The sequence below is a fragment of the Mus caroli genome, unplaced genomic scaffold (assembly GCF_978045245.1).
Source record: "Mus caroli unplaced genomic scaffold, Mus_caroli_1 scaffold_11, whole genome shotgun sequence".
Classification (NCBI taxonomy): domain Eukaryota; kingdom Metazoa; phylum Chordata; class Mammalia; order Rodentia; family Muridae; genus Mus; species Mus caroli.
Genome location: NW_028227266.1, coordinates 122,024,390 through 122,050,524, shown reverse-complemented (window position 1 = coordinate 122,050,524; position 26,135 = coordinate 122,024,390). Strand labels below are relative to the sequence as shown.

The window sequence follows — 26,135 nt, the reverse complement described above, 5'->3', positions numbered from 1 at the left end:
TCTCTTTTCTTCCCATTATTCCTCTAAGTTTCCTGCCCGGAGTCCAACCCCATTGTTCATCACAGTACTGGGCTTAAATCCAGGGCCTTCTACATACACCCCAGTTCCATTGCCTGGATTTTGTTTTTTAATCTTTTGTGGTGCAGCTCTCAGAACACAGCCTATGTATGGGGCCCTTATGGGCAGTTTGCACTTCCCTGTACAAAGCACGGAAGGATACATAACAGCAATTCTGGCTCATCTGCTACCCATGCTGACCATGGATCTGTAAAGCATTCATATTCTCTTGTCTACTCCACTTCTCTCTAGCCAGGCACACAGCACCAGTGCAGCCGCCACAGTGGATTCTGACAGACAACCTGGAGCCCTATCACTTTTACCCCCCTCAAACTACACATCTGTGGTACTGTCCCCATCATGTGTCAGAAGAGAGCAGGGAGGGCTGAGTTTCAGCCAGGACAGACACACTAGATTAATATTTCCCTAAGGAAATGTGCGCTAAGCCCTCCACCCTCAAGGCTATCTTATTGTGCTAAGTGTAGAAGCAGAGGTGGAAAACTGGGAAGAGGGTCAAGGCACAATGCAGTTTGTTTGTTTTTCTGTTTTCCTCCACCGCTTTGAAAACGTTTAAAGTCAAAACTGGACAAAACAAGATCTGGGCACCCCACCTAGATCTGCTTAAACATGTGAAATTCTGGCTCTGCATGCAGCTGGCCCTCACACAACCCCTCACAGATGTTTCCTTTCAGCCCCAGCCCTGCTGGCCCTGTGTCAGCAGCAGTGTGGCCTAGCCTGAGGCTATCTTCCCACACCCTTCAAAGGCCAGAGCATGCAGAATACAGATTTCTAACATGAAAGCAAGGGTGATCCCACGCATACTCAAAACCAAACACAAATAGCTTTTGACCCTGGCCATCTGTTCAAGTATGTGGCTCTGGCCCTGTCTGTGTCCTGGTGCCTGTGTTGGGTAGGTCTTGAGAGGCCAAGCTACCCAAGCCTGGTCTCATGGGGCTCACAATACTTGAGGATAGAAAGTGAACCAGGATTCCCATGATCCAGATCTGGAGACACCTAGCAGGTGTCTTCTGGATACACTCCTATTCCATAGACTCATCACCTGTCCCATGTGCCATCTTCTCAAGGAACACACAGGAGTCACCTGTGGGAGAGTTAGTGGATAGCCTGCAAGGTTAAGGGAACAAGGGCAGTGCTGTATGCCCACCTCTTCCAGAAAAGCAGAGGGGTGTTGAGCTTAGTTCTCTGCCTACATGATCAGTTCTCCTGTTGCTTCCGGCCTCCAGGATGTCTAAACTCAAACTCCTTTCCCACACATTGTCTTGGACTTTGGCAGGTGTGGGCCCAGCGCTGTTTGGGGGATAATGCAGATTGAAAACCATCACACAAGCATCAAAGGTGTTGCTGGGGCCTGATCCATAGCCTACACTCTGAGTCTGCAAAGGCCCTCAGGAAGATAGTAGCTGGTGACAGACTACTTTCTGCAGGTCCCTCTTCTGCAGGATCTTAGGGCATGCCATATTCTTTGCTTTCAGAGCACACCCCTTCTCTCTGGAGAACATTGGGTAGTGACCCAAACAAGTTTCTACTAGCTATATACCCTTCTCCCTTCATGAAAAACAAGCCACCAAGTGTTCTATGACTCTGGCTCCCTCACTGCTGTCCCAACGTACAGAACCAACTTACCTACAAACTGGAGTTTTCCTCTCTCACCAATTTTCCCAAAGAGCCAGAGGAAGATGAGAAGTGAACAGGGGGGTGGCATATGAATCCGGGTGCCCTGTCCCAGGCTTGTGCCCATGGTACTGTTGTGGTAACCTCAACATTCATTTTTATTACCCATGGGCACATACAAAAGCACTAAAAGTGGTCACTGTCCTACACAGACAAAGTGATCGAGTGGAAGAGGTCCTTGGAACCGAGGCTTGTGCACCTCATTCATATTTGAGGTACCTGTCTGCACCACCACTGCTAATCACTCCTCGTGGGTATACAATGGGCACAGGACAGAGGATAAAGCCTGTCTCCTGCCTTGTTGGGTAACATGGCATCTGTTGTGGCATGCACTGGGAAAACACAACAGCCCAGCTATGCTATCAGTAGGTAAGCAGCTTCCAGGGACACACAAACCCAGCTACTTCTTTGCAGGGATGGACCTGGTCACACGAGGGAGGGCCCATGCCTGGGACTCTGAAGTTAATTCATGAGGGCTGCAGCCCACACTGCTCTTTCCATTAGATGATAAGTTCCTAACACCTCACCCTATTTGGCTGACTCAATGCGGAATGCAAATACCTCTGGCTGAAATGTTCTCCATGAGTCAGCTCCCTCCCAAGGGCCCTGTAAGACTGATTTAGGAGCTTTAGTTCTCCTGGAAAAAACACAAATACTCCTCTATCCACGAAGCCTTAATTCCACCATGCTGCACTGTGAGTAGACTATCTTCTCTACTGTCCCCAGGCAATGAAAGCTGGCTAGTAAGTCAAATGACAACATTCCTTAAGCAGCCTTTATAGTGCTGATACAACACGGCCATCTTATGAAACATCAGGGTGGGGTTATAAAACACAAAGGAATTTGAAAACAAGACTGGAGTCTGATATGCCGGAACATGCCTGCAACCTAATCCCGAGCAGGGAGACTCGGAGTTCAAAGGCATCACTGGGCTACATAAGACTCTGACTTAAAACAAAAGCAGAAAAATCTAAGAAAGGTAGGATAGGATGGGGAGGGACCCAAGTGGCCACTAAGCCCCTGACCCAAGGAAGGTTCTTCTGGGTCTCTTGGCTGGCAGGACCTGGTAAGGTTACCTGGCAGGTACAGGCAGGAGGCCTGGGCCCTCCTCTGTGGCCATGGCTTCCTTATTCCTGACCCTCAGAAGCACCAAGTACACGGTGGGTGGGGGGTGGTTTGAATTGATTGATGATTGGTGTTTGCTGTCATTCTCTCGTACTTTAAAGCAGGTAGCTCCCGACTCACTTCAATTCCATCCTGGCAGCAGACTGCTAAGCAGGATGGTGTCTTGGTATAAAGCTGGAGATGCTAACAACACCAATGGACCAAAAAAATAGACTTTATTTTTACATTTACAAATGTGGACTTAGATTTTGACAATTAAGAGAAATATATACAAACCAGTGTCAATGAAAAGTGAGGCAACCAATGCGCAGTGGAGACAAATCACCCCAGGAACCCAACTCTCGGCCTCTTGGGCCCCAGGCTCTCTTCCTTCTGCAGAAGGCTCTGCAAGGACACGTGCAGCACCTTGCCCACTCGCTTGCTGCTCTGTAGGATGACAGGGACAGGACAGAGGTCACCTGCTAGTGAGGTACAAACTGACCAGAAGCCCCCACCTGCTGGCTAGTCTGCCCAATACCTACACATCTGTCTGCATCACAGAACTTTTAAAGCAGCTTTTCATTTGCCCTACAAATTAGGTATACATTCCACAGGCTACACTCCAGCTCACTAACAGAACAGTCTTTCAATTAATACAACATGAACTCTAAACCCCAACAGCATCACAGTTACACCCTGGAGATCCTCTAAATACACAAAGCATGAAGGGCCAGGGAAGAATGCCCATCAGTGCTCCTGTGGCCACAACAAACAGCCACATTGCCAACCAAAAGCTGTCCAAGGCACTGTTTATAATAAGGATAAAAGACCACAGAGAACCCTCCGGCTGAAGAGCAGACTACCAGGTCATCTTACTAATAAGCCATTCCTAACTCAGCTGACAGCTGCCTCCCAGGTCAAGTCTCAGGTGCCAAAGTCTGCCCCTGGACTGGGTCCTTGGCTATCTGCAGAGCTGCATTAGAAAAGTGACACAGAACAGGTCAGACTACCTACTACTTTAGCCATTAGCACCCTAACAGCAGACAGGCTAGAAAAAAACAAAACAAAACAAACAAACAAACAAAAAAACTAAATAAATGCACAGAATGTCCCAAACCCCCCAAATGAAATCTTTGTTATCTTGGCTCCAGGCTCATGAATCACTTTAAGATTATAATATATCAACCTCAAGTCTCTACTGAAAACTTTGAGTGTTCTCACAGCCTATGGCTGTGACATTGACACTGGGTTGGATCTTAGTGTAGAGAGAAAGGCACTAAGCCTACAGACCCCAATCCCAGGCCAGTCATAACCTTTGGGTCTATCCTCGTGCCAGCTGTCATGTGAGATGAGCCTCCAGATATGAAAACTTATGAAAAGATTATTGTGGATTAGAGTTCAGACTCCCAGCACCCAGTAAATGTTGGGCAGATGTGGTAGCAAACTTGTGATCTCAGCTCACAGAGAGTCAGAAGCAGGGATCCCTACAATAAGCTGGCTGGCTAGACTAACTGGATTAATGAGCTCTGGGTTCAAGTGAGAGATCCTGCCCCAATACACATAGTGGAGAATGACTGAGGAAGACAGTGCCAACCTCCGGATCTACACAGACACACACACACACTTACATGAGAAAGCTCCTCCCCACATGCACACTCACACATATGCAAACATGCACACATGCATGCATACACACACAAACACACACACACACCCTCCACTACAGAAAGATGTTCAAGTCTAACAAACAGGTGGTCTAACTATCCATGCAAATGAAGGTGGGAGTAAGATGAGAAGAGGTAAGAGCAAGGACAACAGGAGTGGAGAGCAGAGGCCACAGCCTGCAGAGCTAAGTTGTTCTTTGAGCCACATTTGTAGACCCCATTCTCAGGTTAGGGAGGCCCAGGCTCAGCTCACTGATGGAGCTAATTTCCCAGCCACTGTAACCCTGACCCTAAGCTCTTAGCAAATACAGGCTGACAGCCCTGGAGGCACAGCTACAACACTTCAGAGAGACCTGCTTATCTTTTACATGCCTCAGGTTCTTCATCTCAAAAAATGTGAATAACTATGGGGGATAACAGATTGGGAAAAACACTAAGTTCCTGGCATGTAGTACACAATAAATCTTTGCTATTGTTTAAAACACCTGTATTTCTGTTGCAGGATACTTGATTGCTCTGTGAATCCTGAGATTATGTTATTTACTGAAGAAACACAACACAACAAAACAGAACTGTTTCTAGTTTTGGTGAGGCTCAGTCCTTAGGACATACCTTTAATCCCTTTGGCTAGAATACAGACATGACCTTAGTACACACCTTTAGTCCCAAACAATGAAGGTAAAGTTTGTAGAAGGAAGCACCCATGTTTAAAAGTGATGTCTAATTGAGTGGCAAAGTGATGAATCAGAGAAAGAGCTAATAAAATAGGATATGTATAACTCTCAGTAGAAGAGAGAGGCGAGGGAAGCTACTTGGGGGCAGTGCAGAGAGAGGATGGAGGCAGTTTTACCAGGACAGTTGTACCAGAGACATGTTGCAGAGAGATTTAAAATAAGTTAGACACAGGTGAAGAGGGAATGGGCTGAAGAATGATAAGGAGCCAGAAGATTAGAACAGAGTTAGTTTGAGGCCAAGCAGAGCAATTCAGAAAAGCTGAGAGAAGCCAGTTTGAATCAATCAGGTTAGAAAGAAATTTGAGACAGAATGGCTGCGTTGATTAGCCAGCCAGAGTTCAGAGAGAGCTAAGAACGATTAGCTCATTCAGTAAGTCTCAGAGGCTGAAAACATCTTCGGCCTAGGTAAGACTGTACAGAGGCTGGAAGCTTCCCAGGACGAGGCCTAGGTTAGCAGACTGAGGCAGCAAGCTTCAGAGTCAACAATCATTCTGGCACGTAAAGGACACTTTTACAGATTTCTCATTCAGTCCTCTGGGTGAGCTCTCTCCAAGGGAAGCTTGAGCTCCTCCTGTCTGACGAGGTCTTTGGTAGGACTCCTACTGCATTCTATCTGTAGAGAAGCCCAAACCTAGGTTGCTTAGCAGAGTACGGAGAACAAGAGATAATGGGCACCGACACACCAGTACTTCTGCCCCTCGTATTCTCGGAGCTGCCATCTTTCCCTCCCTGCAGGAGGTCCTAGGCTGGAACGCACAGCCTGGGAGACATGTCCTCACAGCTTACACTTTGGTGTGGAAGCAAGCAATGAACTATAGATGGGGCAGGTTCTTCACAGAGTGCTCTTCCCACAAGATGGCCGTCTATAAAAACTCACAAACTGTAATAAGTGAGGGCGTTTAAAAGCAAGGGCATGAAGGGGATGCTCTGACATGTCGGCATTATCTCTGTGGGAAAGGAATATTCTTGGCTCTTGCACATGAGCAAAGACGACCGATCCTAACATCAGGTGGATTCTCTCGCTGTACTTCTATCTGTTTAAGCTAACGGTAAATGCCAACTCATAGTTTGCTTGTTTTTATAATAAAAATGAGAAGTGATTTGTTTGTACTACTATTGAGCTCAAATGTCTGGAGTTCCTGCATGAAGGTCTAGGGAATAGCCTTTGCTCCTCAGAGACTTATTAGTCTTGTTGGCCACAGGTCAGGGTGACACCTGGGTCCAGCCAGCACACTGCCACCATGTCCTGTTATGTGTTCTTGGAGGCCACAGGTCAACACTAGGCGTCTTCCTCTATCACTCTTTACCTTCATTTCTGAGACACGGTCTCCCTGGATGTGAAGCTCACCCCTGGTTAGCATGGCTAGCCAGCGAACCCCAGGTTCTACTTCTCTCTGCCTTCTAGTACTGGGGTTACAAGCATGCACGACCCTGACCAGTTCTTTATGTGGGAGCTGGGGATCTGAATCAGGGCCTCACATTTGTGAAGGAATTGTTCCACTCATCGAGCCATCTCTCCACCTTTGCCAGCTTTCCCCCAAATACTTGCAGGCTGTGAAGAACTGGGATAGGTCACTCTTTTTGCACTGGTCTTACCTACTCTCTCTTCGGAAGGGACAGGAATTCAATTCCTCATTCTATAATAGTTATGTGACTCTATACAGTCAAAGATAATGCCCTCAGATACTCAACCCAAAATGCAGCCACTAGGGATTAGTGGAGGAGAGACTTGGTGAAGATAAACAGTCACTAGCAGGGCCTGAAGCCCAGCCTAAAGCTCTACCCACTATCTCATCAACGCTCTGCTCTTCACACCCAACTTGGGGTCCTAGTGTGTCAGGGGAAGACACCTGGGTGATGAAGAGGTAGGAAACAGTGAGCTCCCCAAGCCAGGCTTGCCCCAGCACTGTGGCCTTACCTCCATCATCTCAAAGATGCTCTCAGGATCCAGGCTTCCTTTCCCCACTTTCCTCATGCATGTCACTACTCCCTTGCTGGTCACTGACACCAGCAAGCTGGCCAGGGAACAGGCCTCCTCTTGAAGTGTGGCATCTACCACATGCCGGCAGCCAATCTGCAAGATCCAGGTTGCTTAACACACATGTGAACAATATACCAGAGATCCCAGACACCCCTGACACAAAGCCTACAAAGACTGTACAAGAAAGACCTTCCCAGATCTTATTTTAAATTCTGCTCATCTGGAAAATGCTGGAAGGAATGCTCAACACTGTCATCATGGTTCATTGCATGAATAATAAAAAGACAAAAGGGAAACAAAGGGCATGAGACCACAGACAGCTCATCAGGACAGAGGCCAAGAGGCCATGTGCCATCTTGTTTATTCCAACAGTGAATCTAGAGAGCCAAGCTAAGGGGCAAGATGACCCCATCCTCCAGAGCTCTGTCCAGTCCCAACACCCTATGAGCATTGTAACCCTGCTGTTCACGTACTTGGTAGAAGCAGGTCTCAAACCTGCAGTGGTCCTCCTGCTGCAACCTACTGAGTTCTGGAATTATAGACATGAGCCACCATACCTGGCTTAGTTTTATTCTTATATTAACAAGTCTCTGGTATAATCAGTCACAATCCCAACCAACACAGTTCTGAGGCTATGCGAGATGTCAGACTGAGCTCTGTGCAAGCCATACCTGACACGCAACAACCAGGGCCTCAGTTCTGAGATATGCATACCAGGGTCCACAGAGGACCCTGCCAGGGTCCAGCTACCTTGGACTCTGGGGTAAAGTGAGTTCATGAAAATGAGCACAGAGCACTGCAGGGCTGCAGAGGGAGACAGCCCCACTGCTAACAAAGCCCTCTTTCAGGACTCATACATGATGGTTTATAGTGTAACTTAATTATTAGATTTGGGTTAAAGCTGCATCTATACAGCGTGTACAACTATAACCTCTCAACCTATGAAGTAATCTCATAGGCCAGGGTTGGAGGAGACCCAACTTCTCAGGGAAAGTAGTACTGCTAAGAGACAAGCTCATACCTTGCACAGGGTGACAATGCAGGGGACATTCTCTACACTCAGTCGGATGCAGTCATAAGGATCGTCAGACAGCTCAATGTCCTTTGCCCCCTCTTCATCCTCTAGAACACGAACCCTTGGTATCCTGGAAACGGGAGTAATGAAAACTTCCAGCCACGGGAAGGAGGAAGCTAGCCTTCTCAGAGATTGAGAACACGAGTCGAAATATATGCATTTTACAAACCCCTTTCCTGGAGCGTAACATTAGACATCATCACCTCTTTCAACACTAAAACCATTTTAGACAGTACAATTCCCTTGTCAGTGTTCCACGATGAGCTCTACACAGGCTCACAGGACTGCTCTTTAGGAAGACTCACCTTGTGTTGAAGAGAGCAGCTTTTACAGCAATAGAAATAGCATCAAACAAATTCCCACCACATTCCAGCAGCTGAAAGAGAAAGGCACAGAGAGGAAAGGAAAAGTCAGTGTTACCTATCGCCAAACATTAACCCAGCTAAGAAAGATTCCCAAGCCATGCTGAATGTATATTTAAAAAATAAAGACATAAAGCCAGGTGTGGTTCATATCTATAATCCCAGAACCCAGGAGGGAGGGGAAGGAGTCTCATCATAGGGGTGAGGCCAGTTAGGGCTATACAATGAGAGTTCCAGGCCAGCCTGGGATAGAGTAAAACCCTGTCTCAAACAAACAAACAAACAAACAAAAACCCCAAAACCAAAACCAACCAACAAACACACAAACCAAAACCAAAAACCACCAAAAACACAAACAAAGCTGGACACAGAGTGCATGCCTTTAATTCTAGCACTTCAAAGGCAGAGGCAGGTGGATCTCTGTGAATTCAAGGCCAGCCTGGTTTACATAGTGAGTTCTACAATAGCCAGACTTACACAGTAAGAGACTGTCTCAAAGAACAAACACAACCAATTAACCAAATAGCCAAACTATAAATAAATAAATAAGAATAAAGATAAGAAGCTGGGCTGTCCGCCTTGGCTAGGTGAGTCATGAGGAGAGTAACATGCTCCCTAGCTGTAGTGCTGCTAGTCCATGGCTGCGGTTACACAGGCACACATGCAAGGTCCTACTGCCCTGCTGAAGTGACGAGGTTCTCACAAGCAGCTGGGTCAGTACCTCAGCAGTGACTGACTTAACTTTTCCCCAGATGGTTGCCCACTGCACTGTAAACCTCACTCTAGCCTTCACTAGCAGATGACTAACAAAGGATACTGCATGTATGGACTCGGGGACACTTCTGGTATGTGATTAACAAGGCGCATACCCACTGCTCAGACCTTACCAGTATACACTGTACACTAACTATAAAAGCCCAAGTTTACCATTGGTAGTCTCTTGCTGCCAAGGTCAGAGCCTGTATCACTTGGAAACAGCAAATCTACCCTCCCAAGGCACCTTTACCTGAGGTTCTGGGAAAAAAGTCAACAACCAAACTCCCCAAGGAGATAGAGAAGTTACACTATAGAGAGAATCTTTACATACTGCATGGAAGCATCATTTGTCAATAAAAAAGCCTATAGCCAATGAGCTGAGACAGGAAATAGGAGGTGGAACATCTGGCAGAGGGGAGACAGAGACGGGGAGGGGGCGGGGAGGGAGGAGAGGGAGAGGGGGAGATTGAGATCAAGATGAAACTGGGAAAGAGACATGAGCTATTCACTCTAGACACAGAAGAAGATGGTTACATGAAACTGAGGACCAGGTAACCCAGCAAGTTTCATGACTTAGAATAGATTATATGGGCAATGAAGTTATAAGCTAGTCAGGGAACAAGCAAAGCTTTTAGTCTAGGCATTTATTCAGGAAATATTAAGCCTCAGAGTCATTATTTCTGGGAACGAGTGGATGGGTGTTACAGATGGCTTTAACTACATTCCATGTTGGGAAGTCAAGAATCTCTCTCTCTGGATTTGATAGGCATGTCATGTTTATGTATTTGTGCATCCATCATCCCTTCTGAGAAAGACCCAGATGTATAGAAATGCTTATTGCTGACTGTATACTTAAGACCCAAATGAAAACTCTGAAACTGAAAATTAGATCCATTTCTCAGGTTTTTGAGAAACAGCCCATACACATTGCCGAGGGTCTGCTCCTACACTTACAGGTGAGCTCGCAGCTCTTCCTGACACTGCAGAGCAGCAGCCTCTCATCCCCAGAGGTGCCTTGTTATTTACCATTTTCCTGCCATTATCATCTACGTTTACATGGAGTCTGAAAATACTCAGCAGCAGTGAGTTCAGGTGATTATCTATTCTAGTCAGAAACACAGGAAGGAGCGCACTCCGACCCCACTGACCGTGCAAGCTTCCCTTGGAAACATCCTCCTTCTTAGGTGTGGCCTAGAGCCCAGCTCCCCCTCCCAGAGTAGGCCAAGTGCAGTCAGTGGCCTGACACTGGCTGACTTCTTCACTTCTGTAGGTCTGCTCCCCACGGATCAGAATGAGTCTGGTTCCTTCTCTTCTCTAGGTCTCTAGTGTGTACTCACAGAAGGATTGGAAGGCTTAGAAAAATCAGTGGAAAGAGCTTATTCCACACAAAATGCCAACCTACCAAACTCAAACTCTACATCTGTTTGGTACTACCCAGAGGGTCCTTGTTGTTAATTCCCTGATAACTCCTATGGGTAATTTTAGGTACAACTCTGTTATGACTACAATTTTATTATAGAACAGTGTTACATGTACTACTTACTAATGTTTTGTATTTATCTTGTAAATAAAAGTATTATAGGAGACGGCCTCCTCCCAAATAATCTGAATGCTGAAAATGGATGCTGAAAACACTTTTCCAAGAGGAGGAAGGGTAGAGGGAGGAAAGAGAGCAATAGGTCTTCAACAAGGGTAGTGTGACAGGGACATTGCAAGGTGACTCACCAGCACATCCACATATAGAACCCAGCAGTGCTCCCGAGGACTGATGCAGAGGGACCTCAGGTCTACGCTGCTCTTGTTGTTAAATATCCGGTAGAGGGTGTTAGCAATCTCTGTGCCAAGGTCATCACCTCCTCGCCCTTCGAATTCTGGGGTAGCATTGGCTGAACTACACAAGGCAGCAACAGAAAAAGTGAGTGAGTCTCTAACAGTACAAAGACCTTATTCTCTGCGGAATGCTAGAGAGCCAGTATCGGAAATATCACACAAGGACCAAAAGCTGAGAGCTGTCCTAGCCTTCATGAGGCAAAAGGGACAAAGAGCAAGGTCACTGAAATGAGACATGGATGGCCCTGGATGGCCCTGTGGGTCTACAGGTGTATGCAATGACTGAGACCGGCACCGTGCCCTACACCTGGCAGTGGATGTGACAGGCCTTCAAGTAGAGGAGAAAGAACAGATCGGTGGCAATGCAAACCTCAGCTGATATAATGAACTCCTCAGAATAAAAGAACACTCATCTCTGGCTGGCCTGTGAAGCTAGGAAGCCTCAAGACTGTGAAGTATGGATTAGTAGAGAGGTCTCTCACTCTACACAGCAGTGCAGTGTCAGTGTCAGACCCTTGAGAACGATCTAGGAAGAGAAAAAAAAAAAATATATATATTATTTGTATATGAGAGATAGTAGGACAGACTCCAGAACGAGGTTATCCCTGTGCTGAGAAGGAAAATGAGTAGAAACACAACAATATGCTGGCCTGTTAAGCAAGGGGAAAAAAAATCCTTTTTTGGACTCTTGATACTTATGCCCAATTACCTTCACAAAGAATTAACAAGAGCTCACACAAGCCACTCTAATATGACTCAGAGGCTTTACAGGACTCTTCAGAGAGTTCTGTGGGGACTCAAAGCAGCATATTAAGTCTGTGAGGTAAGCACACATCACTCATCTGTGTAGTCAGGACAGTGAGGGCCAGCATCAGCTCAGACTCTGAAGTCATGCATGGTGGGGGTGGTGGGGATATATGTGGACGTATATGTATGATTCCTGAAGGGTAAAGAAGCCGCAGACTCCGGGGAAGCAGGAATCAAAGCAGCAAGAGCAGAGAGAGGCTCCAGGGAAAACAATGCCAGCGTGGTGACCCACAACTGGACCCAGGCATTTATTTAATGGTGAAAGGATCTTACTCAGTGGTATAGTCTAAGAACAAATCACAGAGCAGCATTCATTGTATAATAATTCTGATTCTTTAATTACCTGCTCTTTCCTTCCACTATCAGCAAGTAGAACCCAAATTAAAGAGCACAGAGAAGCTTCACGCTGCCACGGCAATGTGGCAGTTCCCAAACTCCTGTCAGCCTCAGCCACAACAGTAAAAAGCAGCTGTTATGGAGGAACAGTTAAGACCATGGACCAAACTTTTCCACAGACAGCAACATACAGTCTCTTTCTAACTTTAACACCAAGCAGGCAATATTAAGTTCTATGTGGTTACGTGCTCGACATCATCCACACAGACACACAGGTCTCAGGGTGCACAAACCAATCATGGACACTTGCCCTTGTCTCTTATATTCACTGAATACCACAACAGACACATTTTCAACTTCCTAGCCCCAGGGTAAACCACTAATCTTCTACACTGTTTGTCTACACTCATCTGTTCACAAAGCCAGGTCTCATTATTTCCTTGGGACTAAGCAAATTTGAAGTAAATTTTATCCATTTAAAACAGCCTTTTATTTTTGAACATACCACTCTTTTAGCATAGCTCATAAGAGGAGGAAGATTAGAGGCTTCTGTAACCATGGCCCAGTACTACCTGCATGGCTCCTAGTTGTAGGGTAGTCACCTATAGGTACCTCTATAGAGGAGGTACCGCCTACAGAGGAGGCCAAGGAGAGAGGAGGTAAGTGTTTAGTATGGGGAACAGAGAGGTGATGGAGAGATGACTCAGTGGTTAAGAGCACTGTCTGCTTTTCCGGAAGACCCAGGTTCAATTCCTAGCACCCACATAACTTTTTACAAAAAGTTTTTACTGTGACTCCAGTCTCAGGGGATCTGACAACCTCTTCCAGCCTCCATGGAGCACCCAGACACATAAAAAATAAAATAAAGCCGGACGTGGTGATGCACGCCTTTAATCCCAGCACTCGGGAGGCAGAGGCAGGCGGATTTGAGGCCAGCCTGATCTACAAAGTGAGCTCCAGGACAGCCAAGGCTATAAAGAGAAACCCTCTCTCGAAAAACCAATAAATAAATAAATAAATAAATGGAGGAAAAGCCAGAGTGCCTATATTCTGGCAAAGAAGAAACAGGCAAGGTAGAGAAATGAAGATTCTGCCCTATCATTGGGACTAACACAAGGACCCTTTACAACTGTGCTGAGCAGAGAGGAAAGGGCCACAGAGACCATCTCTAGGGGATGAAAGCCAAATGCCCTCACAGGTAATGGCACACACCCAAACAAAGGGTCCACACAATAGTGAGCAACACATTCAATAAGGGAGACACTGGCATTTCCCAGGTATGATTAAAAGCATTTTAATTCCTTTGGTAGCAGGGTGTGATGGCATACACCTTGAATCTCAGCACTCAAGAAGGCAGAGACAGGTTCGTTCGTGCCTCCCTCCATCCCTCTCTCTCCCCCTCCCCCTTCTTGATTTTTTTGAGACAGTTTCTCTATGCAGCCCTAGCTCTCCTGGAACTTGCTCTGTAGACCAAGCTGGCCTTGAACTCATCTGCCTGCTTCTGCCTCCCAAGTGCTGGGATTAAAGGTGTGCGCCACCACTGCCTGGCAAGACAATGTCTTTCCTCTGGAAAAATAAAGTACTACATAAGAGAAACTAAAATCTTACAGGTGGTCTGTGACCTATGAGGCCCAAAGGAAGTAGTCTCATTTTACAGGGTAGCAAATACAAACAATTTAATAAATGTTTACTATGCCGTACACACAACTCTCAGCACTTCAGATGCTATTCTGTTCAAACAGCAACTCTAGACAGGGCCAGCTGTCTCATCTATATTTATTTTATTGGTACTGGGAAATAAAACTGGGATTCAAAAATGCCAGGAAAGCTCTTTACCACTGAACCACACCCTTACTCTGTGACACCATTCAGATGAGGAGTTGTGTAACTTGCTGTAGATGAACAGTGTCTAATCAGCTAAGGGTCTAACTCAGGCACTGCAGGCCCGACAGCAGCCACCTTCCCATGTCACACACGCTTTGCTTTGGGCTTATATTTTGTCTCTGATAAAGAATGAGTGTTCTTATCATGAGACTTATCATCAGACCATAGGTGTGGTCAAAGAAAGCAGTCCTGGTGAAAACTTTCTGTTAAGTGAGAGAGAGTCAGAGACAGAGGGAGGGAGGGGGGGTGAGGGAGGGAGGGAAAGAGAGAGAGAGAGAGAGAGAGAGAGAATATGAATAAATGAGAATGAATGTACAAGGGCTGGAAATTCCAGGCTTCTACTTGTATGTATCATCATGGTATATCATAAAGACAAATGCTCTTAGTTACCAAACTAACTCAGTGTCTCCATAAAGCATGCTCCAGTCCCTCTCCCAGAGCAAGAAAAACAGCTCAACCAGTTGGAAGAACATGGGTTCTGCCAGCTCTCCACCCTCCTGACTCATCCCTTCCACCCTGCTCCTGTGGCCTGGCATATCTCTGGCCTAACTGGCATAGGGTGAGATCAAGGCAATGTCTACCTAGAGTGGGACTCCAGACTCGGGGCCTTTGTTGCTCCCTTTGCAACCACTATAGCCTGAAAATCTATTCAGCCAGGGGACATGACAGGCTGCTGCAGAGAATGGCTGACCCTGGCTGACTCCTTTGTGCGTAAGCACTCATTTCTGAGACTACAGAACCTGGGTACACCTCTCTGCTTTGTCACCATCTCCAGCCCTTCAGCCAAGAACGGTGTTCTCCTGACAGGTAAAGAACAGATATACAGTTCTACCCACCAGATTTCAAAGACTCAAATACATGTGATTATACTAAAAACCAGTTAAGATCCCAGAGGGAACTAACAGATACTTGGCACACTGGAACCCAGGAATGACAACATTGTCCTGGATTCCCCAATTACAACCAAGCCTTTCTTTTCCTAGGACCAAAAGCTCTGATCAAAGTCCAAGCTGAGCAGGGACTCAGTGGGATGCCACCTAGTGGCACTCAGGGCAACATGCAACTAACTGAATTCTCTCATCCAGGCTTTAAATGGAAACCAACCTAGTTTCAAAGTTCTCATTTAAGATGGACTTTTCTCAGCTACTACAATCAAGGCAAGGACCTATGAAAAGGTTTAAGGTCCACTTTGATTCCAGATTATGGTAAGTGCTGCCTGGAGTTGCTGGAGTTGGGTGGGGTTAGGTAGCTAGTACCCTACCAAAGAGCTGAGACATATCAAGATGTCTCACCACTCACAAGAAGCAGGCCAAACTGAGGCAGTGAAGAGCTACCTGGGTCCATATTATCATTCCAAGGAGACAAACCTGAAGAGAATGAGTTAGCAGAAAAGCAATTAGCTTTGAGAGACCAGTACCACTGAGAATTGAAATAATAAGAACCTGGAAGTTGCAGATCAAGCTGGGCTCAGAGTGGCAGGAGAAAGCGCACACCAACACCAATTATAATACTTTCCTCCCACTGGGGAGCAACTGTTACAGCTTGTAGATAGGGGCTCTCCAGCAGAGCTCTGCAGCATGTGGTATACATATTGCTGAGCACATTCATAGGCACCCAAGAGCCATTTCTGTTTCCTAGGCAGCAAGAAAGGGATTGGTCTCCTCGAAGTCTCAAGTGAGGTTCTAGTACAGATGGCAGCCTGCAGGGCCTAGCAACCTTTTTTCTCCATCAAGTGAGGTTTTATGATTCTTATGGAGCCCCAGAAACACTGATAAGGGAGGACAAGGAATGGATTTACTTGTGCTATGGACCCGTCCCTGCTTCTGTCTCCTCTGAAGATTTTTTTGTGTGACTAAGGACGGAACCCAGCACCTCCTACATGCAAGGCAATCAAATCATTCTACTGACTGACCCATACACCTCAGCTTCTCACTGTGGATTCTAGCCAGGCACTCATCTACTGAGATACACCTCCAGTCCACTTCTCCCCCCCCAGACAGGGTTTCTCTGTATAGCCCTGGCTGTCCTGGAACTCATTCTGTAGACCAGGCTGGCCTCGAACTCAGAAATCCGCCTGCCTCTGCCTCCTGAGTGCTGGGATTAAAGGCGTGCGCCACCACGCCCAGCCCCCCAGCCCTCTTTTTTATTTTTATTTATAGTAAAGAAGTATTGGAAGTTTCTTTTAATACAGGCTTAATCATGAAGATTAGGATAAGATTTGCTAAGTAGAAAGCAAGGCACACCCAAGAGTACAGGCGTGACTCTGCTTCCAGGGCCAACCACACTAGCTAAGCCTTCTAAGAAAGCTAGAATTCACTCCCTTGAGATTATACATCTTGACAGGCTTCAGAACTCCCTGGAAACTGGAGCTCCTAGTGAGGTCCTCTGAGATTTAGGAGGAAAATAGACCAGGAGACAGCCATTCTCAGCCAGGTCAGAGAGGCTGCTTGATAAACTACATTTTGAAAGGAAGCAGTGTAAAGAATCTTGCCACATGGGAGTCACCCTTCCTTGACAACTTGGGTAAGATCGGGCCAAGCATAGCAGGCTCACCAGCCACATTCTCATATTTAGATACACAGCGTACAGTGAGACTTCTGTGAATTCTGGACAGAGGAACTCCATCTTTCAGCAAGCCACTGTATTTCTGCATGTCGTGCTGCAGGAAAAACATTGTACTTCCCATGTTAGATGGTGTCTCCTGAGACCAACGGAATAAGGGAAAAGATGGCCCATAGACAAATATAACTGTGCCAGAGTTGAGTTTCATTTGGACTCAGGCGGTGTGAGCCCACGGTCACGTCACCTCAACACTAGGTACCTCTCTGGACCCAGACTTGTGTCAGTTTTGCCAAAGACTTAGACAAAGATGAAACAAGAACAGGTAAGAACAGGGTCAGTGACTTGGGGAAAATGCAGCCATCCACAATTATCTTCCACTCCCTAAGCAAGCTCTGTTAAACTCAGTTTACTCACAGCTGCTGCTGTGAATCCCAGGGGAGAGAGGGCGCATATGTTAATCTTGTATCTCCTGGAAAAAGTCACAAATCAGAGTCCAGTGAAATCCTTCCTTCCCTGCACCCCAGCATCTGAGTACACTTTTTATTGCTCAGGATGAGTGGGGCAAAAAATAAAAAAGGAGGGAAAGGAAAAGGAAAAGGAATGGAATTACAGCTCTTCTGTCTGTAAATAATGGAACTTGAGATGAGGCCAGGGAAGGAGTTCTGCTTCCTTCAGCAGCAAAGGAAGGGATAGCACTACTATACACCAAACCTGCAGGATGAGTCAACTCCAAGACAACCCAACTGATGAGGACAGCCAAGCAGGAGGCTGCCGGAGATGGGGATGGAGGACGAGGTGGAAAGAAAACTGACCAGAAAGATGAATGGACATTCATTCTCCCAAGCTCAACATCCTTCTTAAACTGGTTTCTGCATGCTGTAGGAATCGAAAGAGCAAGATACAGAGTCAGATCTGCAATTTTGGCCACTTGACCCTGGGAAGTCTCCTCTCTGTAAACTTGATTTGTCTTTTTCTCACAGGAGTCCAATGTGGGTCAACTTCTGTGTTTGAAAATGAAGACAGGAAGACTAACTACCATGTAAACATGGCCCTCCTGTATGGACAGGGCTGACACAGTGGCCACTGTGCCTAGACTTTGCTAACTGGTCCTATGCTTTTCTTCTGGGAGTCTAAGCTGTGGAACTGTAGAGGGTCCTTATGTGACAACACCCACTGAAAATCCTGAGTGTAGAATCTCTAAGGGGCAGAAATGTCCCAAGTAAGTTGCCCCATCTACAAAGCTATGACAAATTTCAGCCATGTGTACAACTATATGCTAAGTCCTATGGTCCCTCTAACATCTCTAAACTCGGAGGTCGTCTTAGGGCTACAGGATACACACCCAGACCTAGCAGGAACCAGGAAGGGATCTAACCCATAGAATGTTTGCTGATCTGGAGGCAGTGGAAACTGGGAGACTGGAGCCTAAAAATGAGATGGACTAAAGTCTCATGTGATAGCTAACTTTATTCAGTGCATCACGCAATTTATATCTAGAGGGCTAAGAAAGGTCATTTGGGTAAAGTTCTCACAAGTTCAAGCTGTATATAATCAAAAGGACAAGCTGCACGTGGCAAAGCAAGTTTTTTCCCCACAGAGGCATACAATCAAATAACAATAGCCAGTTGTGAAGAACAATCTGAAGTAAACTCACTCTTATCTGCTATAACTAGGAGGCATGAAAACACATTCCAAGAACAATCCCATGTCTTTGAAGAAACTGAGGTCACGAGACTCTTGTCTTGGGTTCCTGGAGTTTTCTCACAAGCACTCAGAATTCCCTACACATTCCATTCTTGGACTGTGTTCAGACAAAGGCCCTCTGCTGTCAGCACTTGCTTCGAGAAGCAAGGCAGGGATAGAGGCTGAGATGAAGCCTTACAGTAGAAAGTCTCCATCCTGGGGCTGGAGAGCCGGCTCAGTGGGTAAGAGGACTTGCTGCTGTTGCAGAGGACCCAAGTTAAATTCCCAGCACCTATGACTGTTTGTATCTTCAGCTCCAGGGGATCTAACGCCCTCTTCTGGTCTCCAACGGCAGGAGGCACACATGTTGTACAGAGATATTTACACGAAGACAAAACACTCATACACATAAAATAAAATAAAATAATTAAACGGGGAGAGAAATAATGTTTCTGAATCCCAGGGGAGTCAGCTGCTGCCTAGGACCGGCTCTGTTTTCACTCTTCCTCATGACCACATTACCATCCCCTTTTCTTAGAGGAAAAGATTCAAGTACAGACTGAGGCCACACAGTCTGGCCAGGAGCTGGATGAGATACCACGGAGCCCTGGTTCTTCCCAACACGTTTGTGGCCTGCGTTATGGCTACTTGCCCAGCTTGCCAGGCTATGTGGCTGATTCTGACCCACCTGTCAAGGAAGTGTTCTCTGCAGAGCAAGAGCAGGAAGAGAAACAGGGTATTGTGGACCAGACGATCGATATTACCTGTGCTTGGTGTTTGTCAAGGCACCTTACCATTTGCAATGTCACTCGACCCTCATAATGACCATATGCTGCGCTTCCAAGCTGAAGGCCTTTTTCATTCAGAGAAAGAAAAGCTTAGCAAGCATCAGGCGATTAAAACCAGGTTAGGTCCCCTACTGCCTGGTGAGTAAATACCTCCTGGATAAATGAACGACTTAATAAACACGACAGGACTCACTTTCTGAATCTTCTCTTTCAATCTTTTTTAGGGTGTGTGTGTCCGGGGGGAGAGCGGAGATCAAATCTAATGCATCCTACACACTATGCAAACACTCTACCCCAGAGTGACATCCCAAGGATTTCTTTTGCTTAAAAACAACCTGTGTAGTACTGACCAGTCAACAAAGAACTCCAGGTAGCCTTCATTCGGTTTCTCCAGCTTCGGTGTCCCCATTTCTGCTTTCACTCCCACCAAGATGTCTGTGTGACCCTGTAGACACATCCAAGAGTCCTTCTCAGGAACAACCACACTCCTCTTCAAGACAGCTGTGGTGTTTCGGCTTGGGATATGGTATTCTAAGATGAGGAGTGCTTTGGGTCTGGAAAGATGTATTCTCCCAGTATGGCTTAGGGACACTGGTCTCCTCAGGACCAATGTGCACCCCCTCCCCCAAGACAGCAGGGCCTGTAACTGATTTCCAATTCTCCACCTGGGTATGAACAGTGGCCACAGAACTTACCAGCTTGACTCTGGCAGACCCACTGGTGTTAGACACCACATCGGTCTCCACTTCAACACACCGGTAGTCCTCACAGCCACGGCCATCCACCCGAAGGTCTTCCTAAAGGAACAAGGTTCATGATGTGATCCCAAACTCAGACTCCCTTCCAGAAAGACACAACCTCCTTTTGTCTCAGTGGTTCACCTCAAATTTTGTCCTCACACTACTGACAATACTACCAGCCTAATATAAGGAAGAGACTCAGTAGTGACTTATCCTACAGGTAATGATGAGAAAACTATGGTTTCATGTCAGATGTGCCTCACTACAAAGGCCTGGCATGTTTCGATGTACAGAATACATGCATTAAAGCAAGCAAAATGGAGACACAGACAGACACACAGACATCCAAATCTGTAAGGCTATGCTTTGCTAAAGCTACAGACACAACTGTCTCAACCTGAGCCCTGTTTACTCCAAATTTGTTCTACAAGACCTGTTATACACAATCTAAGACATTTAACCTTCTAAAATAATCAACAAACTAATGCAGGTGAGCTACTTGTTTCTGTAATGAGGTGAGAGCTATGTCTGTTCCCCCATTTGCTGAAGGGAAATACACAAATTCCCACCCATCCTTTACAGAACAGTGTTAACCCTGTTGTATGAGAAGTTTCCAGGGTAGCTACATGCTGCCTGTCCCTTATGCAAATCTACTTATGTTTTTCATTGTCTACTTAGAACAGCACAACTCATAGGTATATATTTTATGTTGTGCTATAATCTGATATTTGTCACTCCCAAGCATGTTGGTGTCTTTAGGTTGGCTTTGTGCCTTTTAATCCTTTCATATTTCTGACAACATAAAATGTTCTAGCCATTGGTTAATTTTCCCTGCCCTTCCCCAAGGAGCTCTGGTTCCTCTTACTGGCAGACAGTATTCAAAAACCAGGATATGGGTGCTAAATTTGCTGTGGAATTTTAGAACATCTCAGCAAACAGAACTAGAAAGAATATATACTAACCATCAGGTTTCATTTAGCTCCCCATCTATCAAGAAGCCAGGAGTTCAAATCAATAGCTCACTTCCCACTTCATGTTCACAGTTCATTCCAGGCTTTTTCTTATTTGTAACTTTTTTCTCTGAGTCCCAGTACCAAATCTCTAGAGATGGAGGTAGGGAGAAACCTGGCTTTCATTATCTATCCCATATTTCCATATACCTTTTCCCTCAGTATATAGATTGTCTCAGGGCTGCTAACCATTCTCCCGGGAGAAATAAACTTTGCAGTAGAGTACAGTTAGATACAATGTCTCGGTTTTCTTCTCCTCACTCTTCCTTCCCTTCCCTATAGTCACAGTATTTATTTGTAAACCTGACTCCTTTGCAACATTTATATTTCTGTTCCACTGAATCCTGGTTACTTTTAATTTCTTATTTACTTTCCCAGGGTTATGGAATGTCACTGTGACTCCTCCAGTCAAATAGCTCTGAGTAACAACCTCTTCTTTCTTCAAACACTTAGGTGTATACCAAGTAAAGCCAACACACAGTGCACACAATAAAATGCCCCAAGTCATCTCACTAAGATCTTCCTCATTCTTCAAATACCCTTGAAGGCATTTTCTAAAATTAGATTCATTCATTTTATTTTATGTATGTATGTGAACATGTGTGTGCTTGATGCTGGAGGAGGTCAAAGCAGTCATCAGATCCCCTGGAACTGGAGTAGTGGATGGTTGTGAGCCACCAAGTCAGTGCTGGAAACAGCTCTGCAAGAGCAACAGGTACTCTTAATCACTGAGACATCTCTCCAACCTTCCTGCTTTTCTTTCTCTCCCCCCCCCCTTTCTTTCTCTCTTTCTTTCTCTCTTAAACAAACAAGCAAGAGGCTGGAGAGATGGCCCAGTGATTAAGAGCACATACTGGACTTCAGTTGGGTTCCCTGCAACTCCAGCTCGAAGGGAGTCAATGCTTCTGGCATCTGCTGGCACTTGTACTCACTTGTGCACATAACAACACACACAACTAGAAATAATAATGAACTTCAGGTTCTCGAAGAGGGTGGATGTTCTCCAAAGGAGAGGGGGAAAACAAAGAAAGACTACTGCCATCCAAGACTGAAGGATCCGTTCTGAAAGTCAACAAGGAAGGAAACAATTTCTGGCATTATGATGGCATGGACCCTGACCTTCAGCACAGACTAGAACACTGCAGACTGGGGGCTTCTGGATGCTGCTAGCTCCTGGTGACTTGCACAGCAGTTACCCACATGATTTTAACAACTCTGCTACTTGGAAATGGTATATGATAATTGGTGCTCCTACTTCAACATACTCGGGAGGGTTCTAGAGTAGAAATAGTTCTCGAAGGTGACCCTTCAGTTACCTTGCTTTGACATGTCAAATACCTTGACATTTCTTACAGGGGACTTCAGATTTAAGTGTCTTCCTTCTAGAAAATAACTTTATCTGGCCTAGCATTGCAGGCCCAGTCACAAGAAATGGAAGGTAAAACTAGGTAGCAATTGTTATTTCACTTTCCAAGTTCCCTGAGCAGCTCTGCCTCTCTTTGGAAGGCTATGGCTCAATAAGGCCACAGACATGGGCACAGGTTTTCTGTGCCATGGGTTTTTGAATGGAAAGGGCAAATGGCTAAGCAGGAAATGTGCTGGGGATTAGTTCCAGTTGTGACTGGTCAGACTGACTTCTCAATCTCATCACTGAAGACCAGACTCAGGTAAAGATCAAGCTAAAAGAGCTAGAAAGGGAGCAGAAATACAAAAAACAGCAGCTGAGCTATGCCTTCCTCCAGCAGCCAAGAACAAAGCAATGACACAGCTTTGACAGACCCCAAGAAAGCCTTGTTTGAAAGCCTAATCAACAGCCCTAGCCTGGTCTGGCTATGAGGCCAGCTTTAACACCTACTAGGACAGACCAGCTCATTGGAGTTATAGCTCTGGAGCGGCCACCTGACTTACTATCCACCCTTAACAGGGCCAGAGGTAGGTGTGTGATCCAAGGCATGCCACACAGGGGGTGACCAGCTGTATTTGTAATGAACCACTAGCAGCCCAGACCAATTCTCTCAGTGAAATTGGATGTCTGATCTAATTAAAAGTTGTTAGACTAGTGCAACAGGGTGGCACACACCTTTATTCCAAGCACTCAGGAGGCAGAGGCAGGTAGATCTCTCTGAGGTTCATGACAACTAGAGGTAAATCCGTGTCTCAAGAAACCAAAAAGTTGTTAGGCCATGATGTGATTTGAGAAGCCATGCAAAATTAAAGGGGTTGGGCGGGGACGATGGGACAGACTTTACCAAGATGGAAGGGAAGCTGGACAGCAAGAGACCACTGAGAAAGGACACAGTTTGGTGAAGAAGAGGCTTCACCAGAGATAGTCACCAATCATTATGGTTCTTATGAGAGAAAGTATTATGAAGCTCTGGATAGAAGATTTCCAATTTTTGCAATGAACCCACTTTTTCTTCAGGTCATTTAAGATTTCCTGAATCTGTAGAATTTAAATCTCAACAGCACTTAATGTGTCACCATGAAGACTAGAGATATGGAATGACAAAGTCACACTTCTGGCAAAAAAAAATATTAAAAACTAAAAGGGAAGCCCATCCCTAGGACTGACTACTTTAACATTCCCATACAACCCACTGTGCATATACCCCACTTTTTTTTTTTTTTTTTTTTGGTTTTTCGAGACAGGGTTTCTCTGTGTAGCCTTGGCTGTCCTGGAACTGACTTTGTAGACCAGGCTGGCCTCGAACTCAGAAATCCACCTGCCTCTGTCTCCCAAGTGCTGGGATTAAAGGTGTGCGCCACCATGCCAGGCATATACCCCACTATTACTAATCCTGATCTTGAACTAAAAAGCTAATGAGTTGTGGGTTTGGATTTTTATTACTCAAGTTTAATATGAAACCTAATGACTGAATTTTGGCATTTCTTACTCTATATGAAGTAGAGAAGATAACAGTATGTCATATGATTTTAAAAAGAACGCGCTTTCACTTGCATTATGTAGTTTAAATGGTTAACAGGTCACCTTACTATGATGGCTACATCACAAGATCAACTGTAGGGAGAAGGCTTGTAGGATACTAGATGATGGTTGCCAGGAAACATTCTTCACTTCTCTTGAACGTTCAAAAGCAGGACTGAGCCCAGATCGCGGTAGTCACTGTAGCTACCCAAAGATCTAAGCGCCCCACAAGTAAAACAGGTAAATCAACAATTACACCATAGACTACCAGTCTGCTTTGAAAAAATTCTTCTCAGCGGATGGTGATAAGGCATGCCTTCTGCTAAGGCAGGACTGATAGGAGTTACACACCAGCCTTGGATATAAAGCTCTCCTCCTCAAAAGCAAAACCAGCACCCCCCCCCCCAGAAAAAAACCCAAAAGGGTTGAGTATGCGGTTCCATGATAGAATGCCTGCCTAGCATGCACAAGGCCATGAGGTTCAATCTCCAGCACCGCCAGAAAGAAAAACACTCCCTATTTTTCTCTATTTGTAAGATGTGTGTGTGTGTGTGTCAGCGTGATTTCTCTTGAGATTGGGTCTTTATAGCTCAGTCTGGCCTTAAACTCCTGATTCTCTTGTCTCCACTTCCCAGCTGCTGGGATTACAGGTGCCAGCCACCAAGGTCTGGAGCATGCTAAGCAAGCACTCTACTACCGATGCATTTCCTTCTTTCCTGTTTTTAGGGGGTGTGTGGCGTGTGGTGTTTGCTGTCAGTATTTTAAAGTCCTTTTCCCCCTCGGATACACGGCCTCTGTGTGCAAAGTCACCAGAGTCCATTCACGTGCCGCTATTCTGATTACAGAATCTCGGGCACTGCACTCTCAGGGCGTGCAGAGGCCACAAGGACATTCCTTCATTAAACTGCAGCCTCAGGGACTGCCCGCCGCTCCCTGATGAGCTAGGAATCTCCTCCATCCCTAGAGCTGTGGACAACTAGGCATACAGGACGCACGCTCGATGCAGCACTAAGCTTCGGCGGTCCGTCCAGACCACGTGGCCGCCCCGCACCTCCTCCCTGAGCAATATGGCCTGCACTCACGGCCGCCACAGCTACCTGCACTCCATGAACGATGTAGACCTTCTCGGCCTCGCTTAGCGCCACCGACGCCATGCTGCTCAGCTCACCGCGCGCGCTGGTGTGTCATCAGCTCGCGCCTCTCCCCACCGCGCCTGCGCGTCATCAGCCCGCGCGGTGGCCGCTCCCGCAGCCGCGGCTGCCGCCACCGCCTGGAGCTCCATGGGCTTCTCCTTCGCACCGCCCCGTGTGAGGCCGAGTCCCGCAAGCCGTGGTGCCGGGTGCCCGAGCCATCGCGGACGCTGGCGGCTGGGCCCCGGGGCAGCAGCAGGCGGCGCGGGACTGCTAGCTGCCTACAGATTGACGGTCAGTGCAGTGGGGAAGCCCCAGAGGGAGGGAGGCGCGGGGCCCCAGCCGGGACTGGATGGGAAGCGCGCAACCCGAGCGCTCGGGCCGGAGTCGAAGTAGCCGAGCGCGCGCACGTGAGACACTTCAGGAAGGCGGAAGTCGTGCTGCCCATGAGGGACCATCTCCTCAACCCCCTCCTAGTTGGTCCCTAGGATGGCTGAAGGAAAGAGACCATGGATCCCTCGTTAGGTCACTGGTCGAGAAGGGTCTGCACCAGAAATGGGGCGCCAGCTTCTCAATTTTCTCACCCCTCCTTCCATTCCAGGGATCGATCTCTGTCCTATCTTCCCTTATCCTTTCCTCCCCTACTCCCATCATCAGATAATGACCCAGAGCTTTGCAAGTTACCCTTGCCCCGTGCGGTTGCTGGAGTATTGTCCCAAAGAGAGTAAGGAGAGTGTTTTGCACTTCGGGATGCCTGGATGGAAGGGATCGCCGGGGAAGATGAATAGCTTCATGAAAGAAAACCGACCCTGGGAGGATATGGGACCTAGGTTATCCAGAAAGGATGCCTGCAAGGTGAAGCTGGGGGTCATAGTGAGGGGCCCTTTAAGGAAGAGAGGGGATATGAACCAAGTTTTAAAGGGTCTCTATGAGAAAATGAGAGAGTTGGTAGAGACTTAACTTACCAGGTGTTCTATTTTTAACAAAAGTAACCCTTCCGCTTAATCATCAAGA

The 26,135-nt window shown here is 46.5% G+C and overlaps 2 protein-coding genes across 3 annotated transcripts in view; one reads left to right on the top strand and one right to left on the bottom strand.

Annotated features, from left to right (window-relative positions):
- Positions 1-3,070: 3,070 nt before the first annotated feature.
- On the bottom strand, positions 3,071-25,297 carry Exosc7 (exosome component 7). The gene is made up of 8 exons (XM_021172171.2): positions 25,089-25,297; positions 20,011-20,112; positions 19,666-19,760; positions 11,151-11,316; positions 8,613-8,683; positions 8,254-8,377; positions 7,170-7,325; positions 3,071-3,300 (listed from the first exon to the last, which is right to left on the bottom strand). Exons 1-8 carry the CDS (start codon positions 25,143-25,145, stop codon positions 3,196-3,198), a joined length of 876 nt encoding a protein of 291 aa, XP_021027830.1. The 5' UTR covers positions 25,146-25,297; the 3' UTR covers positions 3,071-3,195.
- Zdhhc3 (zDHHC palmitoyltransferase 3) overlaps positions 25,155-26,135 on the top strand; it is a 51,035-nt gene continuing 50,054 nt past the window's right edge. For both annotated transcript variants that reach the window (XM_021172453.3, XM_021172455.2), the window contains exon 1: positions 25,155-25,415. The gene's annotated coding sequence lies outside the window, so the exon portion shown is untranslated. The remainder of the gene's footprint in view (positions 25,416-26,135) is intronic.